The 14,322-nt window shown below is 38.2% G+C and overlaps 1 protein-coding gene across 14 annotated transcripts in view; it reads left to right on the top strand.

The window, feature by feature from the left end:
• Nucleotides 1-14,322, top strand: part of Tle4 (TLE family member 4, transcriptional corepressor) — a 141,044-nt gene that overhangs the window by 109,918 nt on the left and 16,804 nt on the right. For 8 of the 14 annotated variants that reach the window (XM_028874863.2, XM_028874864.2, XM_028874860.1 and 5 more), the window contains 3 exons: nucleotides 11,758-11,877; nucleotides 12,723-12,776; nucleotides 13,194-13,346. In XM_028874863.2, coding sequence (XP_028730696.1) covers nucleotides 11,758-11,877; nucleotides 12,723-12,776; nucleotides 13,194-13,346 — 327 coding nt within the window. Of the gene's footprint in view, nucleotides 1-2,042; nucleotides 2,133-11,757; nucleotides 11,878-12,722; nucleotides 12,777-13,193; nucleotides 13,347-14,322 lie in introns of all 14 variants that reach the window. The other 6 variants (XM_028874857.2, XM_028874856.2, XM_028874853.2 and 3 more) reach the window with 1 other exon arrangement.

Genomic DNA, 14,322 nt, shown 5'->3' with positions numbered 1-14,322 from the left:
CCCACTGTCTATTCCCAGTGGACAGAAGTTAGTGAGTACTTGTTTGGAAAACTTTCATTAGTGACCCAAATATCTGTGATGTGCCATTTGATTAATCCTTTGTTCTTGGAGACATTCTTGAAAGCCCTAGATTGGAATCATCCGAAACACCACTGCTCCTCAGGTACTACAAGCTACCTGCCAGATCAAAGGCCGTTGGCCTTATTACTGGAGGGCTGCCTTGTGATGGGATGTTTATACAGATATGTGCATATATGAAAAGAGAGACTAGAGCACAGAAACCATACCTGGGTTGCAAATTTCTTATATTCATTCATTTGCTTAGCAAACACAGCATTGTTCTTGCACTACAAAGTGAAGTCTGTTGAGCCATTTTAGTCTTTAATAGCAAAAGTGTACCCCTGGGCTAGAGTTCTTTCTTCTTAGTAAAATGGTGATTGATCAAATAGTATTCATTTCATTTCTCCATATTGCAAGAGTATTTTCTCCTAGTCCATTCTCAGCATGTTGCTATTACTGCACCAATTAGCTCAATGCTGAATTGCAGTTAGTTCCATTCAGTTCTGTTTACTGAGTAGCACTGTAGTGATTAAATGTCATAGGGTACACCAAATATACAAAAGTAATTAACCCAGAAAGGACATGTTAGAATAAAGGTCAACAGCCTCTTTAGCCCATGGTGCCAACAGCAAGACTAAGTATTGACAGAAGGGTTGCTGGTAGGTCTGGATGGAGAAGAGGGGTGGGAGTGTGTGTGTGTGTGTGTGTGTGTGTGTGTGTGTGTGTGTGAGAGAGAGAGAGAGAGAGAGAGAGAGAGAGAGAGAGAGAGAGAGAGAGAGGAGAGAGAGAGAGAGAGAGAGAGAGAAAGAGAAAGAGAAAGAGAAATGGGGAAGAGGGAGAGTATTCACACTTGTCTACTATGGTAAGTAGAATGGGATGCTAAGATTTGACATCAGATTGTAACAGCCCTACTTATTGTTTGGGAAGAGGGTGAGATAGTAAGCTGCAATTTTGACTTGACCTTCATCACTTGTTAGTACCAAGCTCTTTCTTGGTTTAACCAGAGTAATCTTTTTTTTTTAATTAATATATATAATTACGTCATTTTCTCTCTTCCCCTTCCTCCCTCCTCCCAAGCCCCTCCAACTCTTTCCATGCACCCACACCCCAACTCTCAAATTTATAAGCCTCTTCTTCCATGTTTGTTGTTTTTAAATATGTGTACATGGATGTATGTGTATGCACAGACATATAAATACAATCAGCTGAGTCTTATTTTTGTTGTTTGTGGGTATATGGTAACCAGAGTAATCTTGATGCAGGCTTGATGACTCAACCTTTCTTCCAGAGTTTTATACCCTGTCAAATGTTTGCAAATCTAGCTGTCATTGAAAACTATTGCTTAAAGTCATTTCTCTTGAGACATTTGCACATACATCTAAGTGTTTTTATCGCCTATGTTTTTATCCCTCTATATTTGAATCACCATCAATCACAGTTACTATTAATGCATTATATTGTTTTACATACTAAAATTTGACATAAAACAGTAGGTAACCAGTAATATTTTAAAAAAAATCAACCACTAGGAAGCTTTTTCTCATAAGTACTACATCTTTCTGTCTTATAGTTAGCCTTTTTTTTTTTCCCATTTGTATGTGATGACTTAACTGCCCAATGGGGGAAATATGATTTTTTTTCCTTTGAGGTATAACCATTAGGCAGAAATCCCTAGGAATTGTTATTTTCTAAATGACCATCACAGAAAAACAACTGGTGGCTGTATTCTTCCTGTGGTGGGTCTCTCAGACATGATTCCTTGAGATCTAGCCTTTTCACTAGTCAGTCTTAAGTAAAATAATAATAATAATAATAATAATAATAATTTTTTAAAAAGTACTTCTCCCTAGCTATAGACAGCTACTGACCACATGATGAGCAACAGGGATGAAGCTAACTGAAAATGGCCCCTCTTCTATAAGAAATGTATCCCTTTTAGAATAATGAAGGAAATTGGTGGCCTTGGTATGTTTCTTCAACAGCACTCACCATATATGCAGTCAGAGGCAAGGCTGGCACAGACCCTGAAGGAAGACCTGCACCCTAGATTGGTGGATTTGCAACAGAGAAAGGTATCAGTTTGGATTCACCTCTACCCAACACCACTTACCTCTATTTCAGTTTTATGTTTTCCACTGTTTTCTTTTAATGCCTTTTCAGCGTAGTTCAGGAAATCGTCACCCTCTCACTTTCAGAATCACCACTTTTAAAAGCCTTCCATTGGTGTACCTATACAAACTCCCACCCACCCCGCTTCACAGACACACAACTATTGAGAACACAGAAGTGATTATATTGAATGTCAAGGATTCAAAAGACTACTATCAAACAGTATATGCTTGCTACGTATGCATAATTTCCAGTATCTAGATAATGAAAATCACATGTGCCTGAGAGCATAGTCTGTGTTCCTTTGTTCAACAGCTGTAATTGAGGCAATGGTGCAGATACCAGGAGAGATGAGGGGCTGAGATGGGACTCACAGGGGAACCTAGCCTGGCTTCACAGGTGGAGAACTTTCAGAATATGACAGTTGGCTGATACAGAAAAACTGAAAAAATGTTTAGCCACACAGGCCTGAAAAGAAAGTTCTTGGCAGAACTTGCATCAAACTCTCAAATGAAAAGACTTGGATGTCTGCTCTAAGAAAGAAACTTCTAGATGAAATTAGGGAAAGTAAACAAGGACTGTTCTACCTGTCCTATCATAGTGCTGGGGACTTACAGTGTCAATGGGTGTTTGTTTCTCTTCTGTTTTGGAAACTTTTGGATGTGTTGCCTAATATGGTAGCCATAAGCCACACACACACCTTTCAAGCAACAGAAATATGGCCTGTTCAAGATGAACTATAAGTATAAACTGCAAACCTCCCTTTGAAAGTGTAGTACTAGCTGGGAGAGATTGTAAAATATCTCATATGTTTATATTGCTTGTGTATTGATATGGTATTTTTTTATGTCTGGAGTTATATATGTGACTAAGATTAATTTTATGGTTTCTTTTGTGTTTAATACTGTGGCTACTAGAAAAATAAATACATGTGTGGCTATATTGCATTTCTATTGGCAAATTCTATTCTGAGAAACAAATCACTTTTTGTTGAAAAATCTAATTAGTAATTATTAAAAACTAGCTATTCTGTCCCAAAATGAAGACCAGAGGTTCAGACTAACAACCTTAAAACTACTAGGAGCTTATCTTTAAATTGGTTGATTGTTATTCCTTCTATGTTCCTGCAGAAATGCTATCAGATACTGTAAAGGACCTTTGCATGAATAACACAGAAGAATATATATGAGGTTCTTTAGCACTAACACTTTAAAAAATTTATGTTTAGCCTTCCAAATAGATTAACATAGTTTACTAGAGAAATAACAACACGAAAAGACCAAGGTAAAGATCCTAATACATTAAGATATGGCTTGCCAAAGCTTAGTTCTAGGTTATTACCCTGCTTTAATTCTTTCAAACAGCTGTTGTAATTATACTGATATTTTGACACACACAGACAACAACAACAACAACAAAACCAGAATATAGCACAAGATGGTTAAGCAATTTACCATACCAGAAATTTCAGAAATCTTGCCACTTTGGTTTTTAGGACAGTCAGATTTATATACCCCATTAGGTAAGAGTTAGTATTAGTTGCATTAGTAATATGGCAGTAAGTAAAAGAGTAGTGTAGGCTATATCTTACATATTTTTATTTGTCCAAAAGAAAATTGCCAATATGTATAACTAATTAGTGCAGAATACACATACAAATATTTTAACTATCTTGTTGATGGGAGCAGGGAATTCTTGAAGAGAACAAAAGCAAATGAAAATGTTAAACTTTGCAAATCTGAAGACCATTGAATTGAAGGGTACAGGATGGACTGGACAATTAAACATTTGTGTGCAATACAAAGTTGTATGTGCTTGGCAAATATTTATTACAGTTGCTGTTAAAATTTTGATAATCAAGGTGAAGTATTTGTACACAAACACACACCCTGCACCATTGCTTCCTCATGTGGCCCACAACTTGGACCACATACAGGGTGACTGTCAAGTGAGGAAAACTAAGTCACCTGTATAAGAATCAGGCCCATATCTTTGGCATCAAAACATCATGTTCTTGCCCCTGAACTTGCCAGAAAAAGTAAATGTATTTAATGAAATTTCTGGTGCAGAGCCAACATCTTTATTCCAGGAAGAGGAAATAACAGTCAAGAAACCTCAAGAGGACATTAAGATAATGTTCTAATTTAAAATCAATTGTATTGATACCTTAGAAATTATTAGGGCATTTTATCATGACCAAGTAATATGTAATGTTGAGACCACACAAACAAAGTACAAATGACTAAATATCAAAGTGCTGTCTTTCTAGTTCATGAAGGAAAACAATGCATATGCCTTTTGTATTCTAAGTACTTTGACTTCTGATGGGAGGTCAGGCTGTGGAATTCATTTATCTCCTTATTTCTTCACTTCGTGTATATTCAGTAAATCCTTGTTGAGCAAGCGGATAAGTGAGTAAAGATTGTACAGTAGTTTCCACCATTGCCAAAGAGGATTGGCTCTTCATACAAGAGTATTATAATAGATTTTAAGTACTGTGCTCATAATATGAACTCTTCAGTCCTTATTGAGACCTTAGAGTAATGCCTCCACTCTACCCCACCTGCTTGGAAATGAAAACTTCAAGAATTTTAGTAAGTTGTCCTAGGTAATAAGTGATGCAGGCTGGTCTTGAACCCAGGGCAATCTGACTTTATGTCTACAGTGTAAAAATTGGAGACATTGACTCAAAAGATGTTATTTTGATTTTATGCAGCAGTTTGTCTTGACCCAAGTTTCTTACTAGAAGAGAAGCAGAAAGACATCAACAACAATTATTTAAGAGTATGCCCTTCATAAAATGCTACAAAGATAAAACATTGTAGTAACAGTAGACTTCATTATATGGCAATTGTATTAAATATTCTTTTAATAAGGACAGATCTTCAAAAAGTTCCAATCATTTTTGAAGGTGAGTTTTGATTTATGTTAATTTGAAAAAGCAAATTCTGTGAGATTGTCTGCAGAGTGTGCTTTTTATGACATCCTTAATCAAGCAGGTCGTTTAAATAAAAGTCTTGGTGTAATGAGCAATAAACTGACAACAGTAACTGACTCAGATCTTTGCCACAGTCAATAGCAGTGTGCTCTGAATTTTAGTTAATTTACATAAATCTGCATGTGCTGAATTGTCATGTGAGACATGCATTTTGACCAAATGATTTTCATTTTTAAGATATTAGATTTTTTTCACAACTGAGGTTTATTTATTTGCTCTCTGGGAATATGAATATTTTGGTTAATACTAGTCAATAAAAATATCAATCAGATGCTACTGGGATATGGTACAATGTTTGGTATACATAAATTTATTGGGCTGTCAACTTTATTTCAAAACCTCCTAGAGTATTTGTAAAATGTGCAGTGCTTCATCTTTGAGACACAGCAAAACCATGGCTTTCTGAATTCAGGGGCTGGAGGAGATGGCTCAGTAGTTAGGAGCACTACTACTCCTGAAAAGGGCCTGAGTACAGTTCCCAGCTCCCATTCGACAGCTTACAGTCATTCATAACTCCAGTTTCAGGTCATTCATGACACCAGGCATGCCCTCAGTGTGCATACATACCCTCAGGCAAAAGAATAATGTTTATAAAAAGAAAGTAAGTCACCATTGTTTGCTTTTGGTATAGATATGCATTTTCAGCTTGTCTAAGAGGTTGCAGAGGAAATGTACATTCGGGAGTTTGGTTGTAACATCAGTAAAGGACCTGTGGGTATATTGGCCCTCCTTTTCTGGCTTCTCTAAACTTACCATGGCCTACTCATTCTAAGGTTTAAGAGTTCTAGAACTACATTTCAGTTAGAGTAACAGCGTAATTTGTCATCTAAATGATTATTGTTAAGAATAAAAGAAGCCTGGAAAGCAAAGCAAACTATTAATCAGATTTTCATGATGTTCCTTGGCTCTTCATTGTATCTGTTTTCCTGTCTAAAAACTGATTTACTCTTTTGTACCTAGTAGATATAAAGGCAACCAACCACCCATGGCCAGTGAGCTTTAGGAATTTTTTTCCAAATTTGTTTGTTTGTTTGCTTGTTTGGGCACACACCTACCACAAAGTATGCACTGAGGTCAGAGGAGGAGGAGTTCCTGTCTTTCCTTCCACTATGTGGGCTCCAGATAATAAACTCAGATTGTCAGACTTAGTGGCAAGTACATTTACCTGCTGAGCTATCTTGCCAGCCCAAACTTTTAGGGTTTTTTTTTTTTTATCTTAGATGTCCATTCAAATTTTAGCATATTATTTCTGTTTATAATCTGTAAGTGGGCAGGAATGACTTAAGCATAGCACCTTTGTGAATAGAAAGCAAAATTAGTTTGGTGGACATTTGAAATCGAATTAGGAAATCCCATGTGAATATGATATTTGTAGCTCTTTCTCTGCCATATAGAATCAGAACTTTACTATGACTGTTGAAAGATGTGCTTTGGTTAATTGAAACCCTATCATCACGGGCCATTGGAATATCTGTGTTGAGGGGAAGTACTACAAAGTGCCTAGAATAGTCCTCACATGGACCTTCTCCTTTCCAGTCTGTAGTGAAGAGAATGGACTAAACCACAGTATACAATGAGGTATCAGCATTACTGTCATTGCGAGGCTAGGCTGTGTGCCTAAAACTATTTCTTGAGCTTTGTATAAATTGTTCTTCTTCATCCTCAAAGAAGCCCAGAGTAGGTGAAGATAGTATCTTGTTATCCCAGACTACAAAGAGACTGAGTAAGGGTAAACATCATTCCTGGGGCTATAGGACTGTTAAATAGAAGACTCCATACTGTCTGACTCCAGAAGTGCTCTTGCCTACTATTACAGTGTATGTTCCCTGTTATTAAAATTAGCTAATTATATTAATACGACCTTCTTTGGAGAATACTTTATAGAACTCTTTCCCATACATGCCGTCTTTGATCTGGAAGTGGACAGGTGTGGGCCACCCATTTCAAGTTGCTGGAGGTATTAGTGTTCTACAGCAGATTTGGCCAGCAGCCCCAGTAAAATCTAAGGTGGATTTTAAAATGAGATAAAGGAATTTTTCCTTTTTGAAAAAGTCTGTTTTATAATACTAGGAGTATAAATATACATAAAGTACATTTATGCTGCCAGTATAATTGGGGTTTTTCATAGGAAACATAAAAGTTTGTATTTTTTTCCTTTGTAGTCTCTTGGTGCCCGCCTACCCTCCCCCCCTTTTTTTTTACTTTAAACAAATCATTTTGTTTCTTTTCCCATTAAAAATGGATTTTTTTTAATGCAGAGCTTTATAAAACATGAACATCCAGATTATTTTTTACTTCTAAATTGATCTGCTTCTATGACTACCCATGTGTAACATATTTGCTTATATTATGATAAATTGTAATGAAAATATTTTTCTGAAAGAGTCTAAATGTTTAGATTTATACAGTGCCATGATGGATGGAGTTCTAGTAAGTGTCTTAGGTAGTAAGCTATGGAAATAACAACCTAACTAAGCTATATGGTGAGAACCCATGCCAAGTCATTTTGACTCCAGAGCAGTTATGTTATTAGGGTGTCACTGATCACTTCAGTATTCATAGTGCAGCTTAACCTTTACATGCTAGTGATAATTACTTTATTATTTTACTAGCAAGATCAAATGTGTAACTCTGTTCTACAATGAAATTAATACAAGGGTCTGGAGAGATTGATGGCTCAGTGAAATTCTGATCTCCAAAACCCACATGTAAGCATGGTGGGCATGGTGGCCCCTCTGTAATCCCAGCATTTAAGAGGAAGACACTCTATTTCTAGAGCAAGCTAGAATAGCACAAATCATTGGCTCTGAGTTCAGCAAGAGACCCTGCCTAAATAAAGTGGAAAGAGATCAAGGAAGATGCCCAGCATCAAACACCATATGCATGAGCACATGCATGCAAACTTAAATACAGATATTCATGTGTAACACACACACACACACACACACACACACACACACACACACACATACAAAAGAAAGAGAGCTGTCCATAAACAAGAGACAGCAATCTTAAGAAAAAAAGAAGCTATTTGACTTTACATGTGTGACAATAAATAAACACTAAGACTAAATAGGCATTGTGTGGAGTTGGCTCAAGGCCAGTTGTGGTGCACACCTTTAATCCCAGCACTTGGTAGGCAGAGATAGGCAGATTTCTATGAGTTTAAGGCCAGCCTGGTTTACGGAGTGAGTTCCGGAACAGTCAAGGCTACACAGAGAAACTTTGTCTCACCAGAACAAACCAGAAAAGCTAAACAAGCATTACTTTTTAGCATTAATTTCTGAGAATGTATTCATTATTGTTTAGAAATTGTTTTTTTTTTCTTCCTCTTTTGAAGAAAGTTGAAATGACTGGAAGTAGAGTGTCAGAAGGCTTGGATAGCATTAAGTCCACACACACACACACACACACACACACACACACACACACACACACACACACTCACACACACACATACACACACTCACACAGGTTCTTTGTGAAATAGCACATTAGTAGTATAAGGCATCTCATTGGTAAAGGAATAAGATGAAGAGTGGAACTTTGTTTTATAGATCCAAGGCACCCTAGCACATTTTACTCAAATGATATCCTGTGAAATTCATTTAGTGACCTTCTTCAATGTATCTAATGTTTTTTTTTCTTTAAGGAATGTTTTTGTTCCTGAGAATTTTATACACTATATTTTGATCATGTTCATTCCCTACCCGCAGCTCCTCAGATCCACCTCTGCCTCCCCAGTCACCCATATGCCTTTTGTGTGTGCATGCTCTTGTAGCTGCTGTGAGTTCCTATGTATAGCTGTTATGTCCAGAAAACAGTTTCTATTATGTCTGTCAGCCTTCTCGGCCAATAGATCCCTGAACCTTGAAGGGGTGGGGTGTGATACAGATGTTTCATTTAGGTTTGAGCACTCCAAAGTCTCTCACTCTCTGCCTATTGACCAGTTAGTTGTAAGTCTTTTAATTGCCACCTCCTGCAACAAGTAGCTTCTGTGTTAAGGATTGAGAGATTTTGCTGACCTATGAGTATAGCAATAAGGGATTGAGTCATCTTAATGCTATGTGTATTTTAGAAGGATATTAATAAATTCTTCCCCAGGGCCTATGACCTAGCTAGCCACAGGTTCTTAGCTTCATTGATAGTGCCAGCTGTGAGTTCTGTCTTGTAGAACAGACCCTAAATCCAATCAGAAAGTAGTTGATTACTCCCTTAACAGTCATACCACTGTTGCACCAGTGGCCATCTCTGCCTAGGCAGGTAATTGTTGTAGCTTACAAAGTTTACAGGTGAGTACAAATTACATTTCTTCTCCAGAAACATACATTGTTCCCTCCAGCACTGTAAAAGTTAGCCAGTGGAGATGAAGCTTCAAGTTTAGTATTGGCTTGATTTCATCATATTCTATGACTCAGTGTGTGGTGTCTTTAGCAATAGGGTCTTACTGTCATTTTCTGGATGGTAACCAAGAGCAATGGGAATAACTGTAATGCTTAGGAGTCTATGGGATTTCATTGGCCAACAACTCAAAGAGGTAAATCATTCCTGGTACTGGGTTTTTATTTGGTAATGGTATCTAGTTAGGGATCCACCCCCACCCCACCCCAATTTTAAGGTACCTCCATTTAAACCCTTTCTATGTATGTATACATTTTAGGAAGCTTCTATGTGATATTTTCAAAAGACTGTCAGGTGTTAGTTATCTCTTCCCAAATTCCCTACTCTACCCTGCCCTCCCACTTCCCACCCATTTAATTATCTCAGGGGTTTTGAACTAGATTGAAACACATGTCCAAGGGTCATGTGGAATTTTTTGTGTCTAAAAACATTCCTGGCCAGTTCTATGCAGCCCGCCTTGCTGGGTGCCCCATCTCAGGGGAGCTATAGTCTGAAGTAGGAAGTAGTTTTCTAAACAAGCAGCAGTCTAGTTGTTGCACATGCTCCATTCACTGAATGAACAGCATATTAAGGGAACAACAGGAAGCGAGTAACTACTTCTGCCTGGAAGCATCTGAGGAAGCTTTAAAAACTGACCTTAAGAGTTGGTTTTTATGCTGGAAAGGGCTTTTAAAAGATACTGAGCAAAAGGACACTTCTGTAATCCCATGGAGAAAGGCTACAGGTGCTGTGAAAATACGTAGAGCTCTGAGGAACATGCTCAGTGCACTGATGGAGGGGGGCAGGATCAGGACTAGTCTCCTTTTACAATTGTTTGGGAGCTGGGGATGTAGCTAAATGGTAAAGAGCATTTGTCATGTCGAGGCCCTGGGTTAGATTCCCATCACCATAAAAACAAATAACAAAAATTAGAAATAGCTTAGCTTGTGATGCTTTGTTTTAGTCTTTGTCCTTACTGAATAATGCCCAGAGTCTTTTCTGTCATTTAGTCCAAAGTTGTGTGGGGGTTGGGCTGGTGGTTGGGGTAGAGTATGTGTGTGGAGGTTAGTGAACAACTTGAGGTTTTTGTCCTTGCCTTTCACCTTTTTTGAAACAAGGTCTCTTGTGTGCTGCTGTGTATAGCAGGCCAGCTGGCTTCTAGCCTTCTGAGATTCCCTTGTCTCTACCTTCCATCTCCCTGTAGAAGGACTGGAGTTAGAGGCACATGCTGTTCCTTCCAGATTCACATGGGATTCTAGAGAGGAGCATTGAGGCCACTGGACCATCTCCCTAGCCCATGACACTGGCAGATTCTTGAGGGTAGTTTTGGTCTTCATTTTTCCATCCATAGTTTTAAGCTAGCATATATGTGCTCAGTAATTAGCTGACTTTCATGACCGAGAACCACCTTTCTCAGGCTTCAAATCGTGTCACCAATGTAGGAACACCTCAGGTTAAGTGCCTATTGAAAGAACAGATGTGATGTCTGTGGCCTGAGCCTAAGGCACATAACTCCTTACTGTGGTCTCCTGAGACATGAACCTACTTCCTCTGCTCTGGCCACAGTGACTTTAGGGTTTCCAGAAACAAAATGCAGAAATACAATTGATGTTTGCAGGGATTTTTTTTTTTTCTCTCTCCTTGCTTCTGCGTGTTCCAGGCTGTAGATGTAAGCTGAGGAAAATATTCTGTGACTGTGATCTATATATCACATGGCCACCACATTTGGTTGTTAATGATTAGTTTTCCCCATTTGAATTTGTTTTAATTGAAAAATTACTGGTTATCCTTTAAGCTCAACTGCATTCAGTTTCTCTGTGGGAGTTTCAAATATAAAACAAAACAAAGAAAGCCAGCATGTCTTTCCCTGGGTGCTGTTTCTTGTGTTTTCTTCCTTTCCAAACTTTGTGAAAGTCTTAAGCAGCATGCTTGAGGTGCTTGAGATCAGATCTGCTCTTTAGAGTTTGTACTCAGCCTACTGTCCTTTTTATTCTTTCTTCTACTCATCTTTCTGCTTTGTCTTTCTCTTTTTCTTTCCCCAGTACCTCTGTCTTTCTCCTTTCATCTCCTCCTCTGTCTCCTGTTTCCTCTTAATAGCTTCCCAGGCATGTACTATAGAACAACAACAAAAATTGTTTAAACAACAAATTGTTTAAATGCTCTCATAAGTAAATGATCTATTTCAATCCTGCTTCTATTTCTAATTCTAGAGCTCTTCGGTATCCCCATCAGCCAGTTTCCGAGGTTCTGAGAAACACAGAAACTCTACAGACTATTCTTCAGAAAGCAAAAAACAGAAAACAGAAGAAAAGGAAATTGCAGCTCGCTATGTAAGTTCATCCACCTTTGCTTTGGAGGAGGTTAATTTGTCTTGTTCTTTATCAGCTGGTAATTTTAACCATTACCAGCCAATTCTAGAATATAGGATAAACAATGTGCTTTAAGAGATTTTTTTTCAATGTATGGTATGTATAGCTGTATCTCAAGCTATCTCCATCAACTATCTGAAGCTATGTATGTGTTTATGTGCGCAAACATACATGTATGTGTGTATGTGTGTATGCATGACCACAGTGCTTTCCTCTAACACCTAATCTAAGATCTGGGTATACTAGGTTATTATTTCTGTTAGGGTAGTTTATTCCAGAACTTTATGTGGTTAGCTTAGACATCTACAAAGTCCTTCACGTGAATTGAAGCTCCTTTTCCTGTAGTGTCTAGGCAGGTCCCATAAGAGAAGGGAGCATGCTAGATAGGAAGTGTGGAGCTGGTTCCCTATAGGACTATGGGCTTCACAGGAAGCTCAAATTTTGGATTTTTACTTCACATTTAACCATGCAATGACTTACTCAGATTTTTTAACTGCTGCCAGACCAAACCATACCCCACCACACTTGTAGTCTGTGTTTAGGTGGGTGTGAAAGTTTGTGTTCTGTGTTTTACAGTAATAAGCAAGCTATTGTACTCCGTTTTTCAAAAATGGAAAATGGAATCATTTCCTAGCTCATAACATCAACATGAAGAATAAAGAAGAGTACATTGTAAAATGTTTTGTCTGTTTGGTACAGTATTCATCACATAAGGACCTGATGTGGGCACATAAATGGAGTGGAAACTGTGATGTTGCTTGTTTCTGCTGGAGGGTGGAGATAATGCTTCTCACTTCTCTGTGCAGGACAGTGATGGTGAGAAGAGTGATGACAACTTAGTAGTTGATGTGTCCAATGAGGTATGTTTGTGGCTAGCTTCACTTCCTGCTGCTCTGCAGCTGTAACAAAGGCTAGTGTCCTCCTTAGGAGAAACTATTACTGACTTTATACATTGCTGTGCCTTTTAAAAGTGCTGCTCCTTCCTTTCAAATGCCACTATCCTTTTTCACCACAAGAAATTCACAGGTGTCAGTGGTCACCCTACTGATTGTATTGATGCTCCTTACAGATTAATGAACTTTTTGATTTTTGTTTTTTGTTTAGAATCTGACCTCAATACCAGATGTTTCCTTTAGCAATTTCAGTTAAATTTGTTATCTTTTTCAGAACATTTTGTACTTTTAAGCAAGCTGTTAAGTACTTTTAGTTAGAAGAGTACCCCAGTCAAGGACCTGGGTGCTGTGAGTCAGTTGTGAGTCTTAAACTTTTCTTTGCAGGATCCATCATCCCCTCGAGGAAGCCCAGCACATTCCCCCAGGGAGAATGGCCTAGACAAGACACGCCTTCTCAAGAAAGATGCCCCCATCAGCCCCGCCTCTGTTGCATCTTCCAGCAGTACCCCTTCCTCCAAATCCAAAGAGCTTAGCCTTGTAAGCTGCCCATCCTTAGCAGAATTGCCACTTACAAACTAGTTGTTGGATTTTGATTTTTCAATTTTTATGTATTTTATATTTTTCCATAGGGCTTGGATTTCCAAATGATGATGTATGTGTTTCAGATATAAGTTTAATTAGAAAAGATGTTTTGAAACAGAAAGGTTTACTGAATTGATGGTATTTGCTTACTGAGTCTTTCTGTAAGTCTAAGAGAGAGATAATGGATGAAAAAGAGAGAAAAACATCTTAGTAAAGTTGAAAAACAACACACTGGAGTTAGAGAGGTGGTCTTATTGTCTGTGGTTTCTGGTGAACTTGGTTTGGGGTTACAGTCATTTTATTACTGGCTGCATTTGAATTGCCCAGCTATACACAGCTGTGATAATTTTAGCTTCTGCCTCAGAAGTATCCTGTCACTTAGAAAAAGTCTGTTTTGACTCAACACAAATGCCAGGCTGAACTGCCTACTAGTCAAGGTACTGTCCCTAAACCTACTCATGTGGCTGTGGAGTTGATTGCATTTGTGTGGGGCAAATCCTCTTTCTTTTTAAACTTCACCACTTATTTTCATTTTTTAAAAAAGCCATATATAGTTTTGAGTTACCTTTTGAATTCACAGATAAGTGATAGGAAGACTCTCCTGTTTGTGTGCAGATACAGTATAATATATGTGTGTAGGATGGAAAGAAAGCCTGGGTAAGGTTTGGGTTTAACTCCTTTGTCTTTCCTTCTGGAACTCTGTTTGTCTCTTCATGACCTCTCCTTTCTACTATGGGCTCCATGATGATTCATGTGTGGCTGTTTTCTGAGAGGATCAAGTCAGATAGAGAACTTTTTAGTACATGAACAGTGTGTTTAGAGGCTGACATAACCGTGGCCAACAGTATGTGGCCCACAATCAGAATTCATGGTTGGTGAATTTCTTTGGCTTCTGACTGAGATCAGGCTCCTAAAAATGACCTCAGATCAA

This window comes from Peromyscus leucopus, chromosome 1, assembly GCF_004664715.2.
Source record: "Peromyscus leucopus breed LL Stock chromosome 1, UCI_PerLeu_2.1, whole genome shotgun sequence".
Taxonomy (NCBI): Eukaryota; Metazoa; Chordata; class Mammalia; order Rodentia; family Cricetidae; genus Peromyscus; species Peromyscus leucopus.
This window is presented reverse-complemented; position numbering and strand designations above follow the sequence as displayed.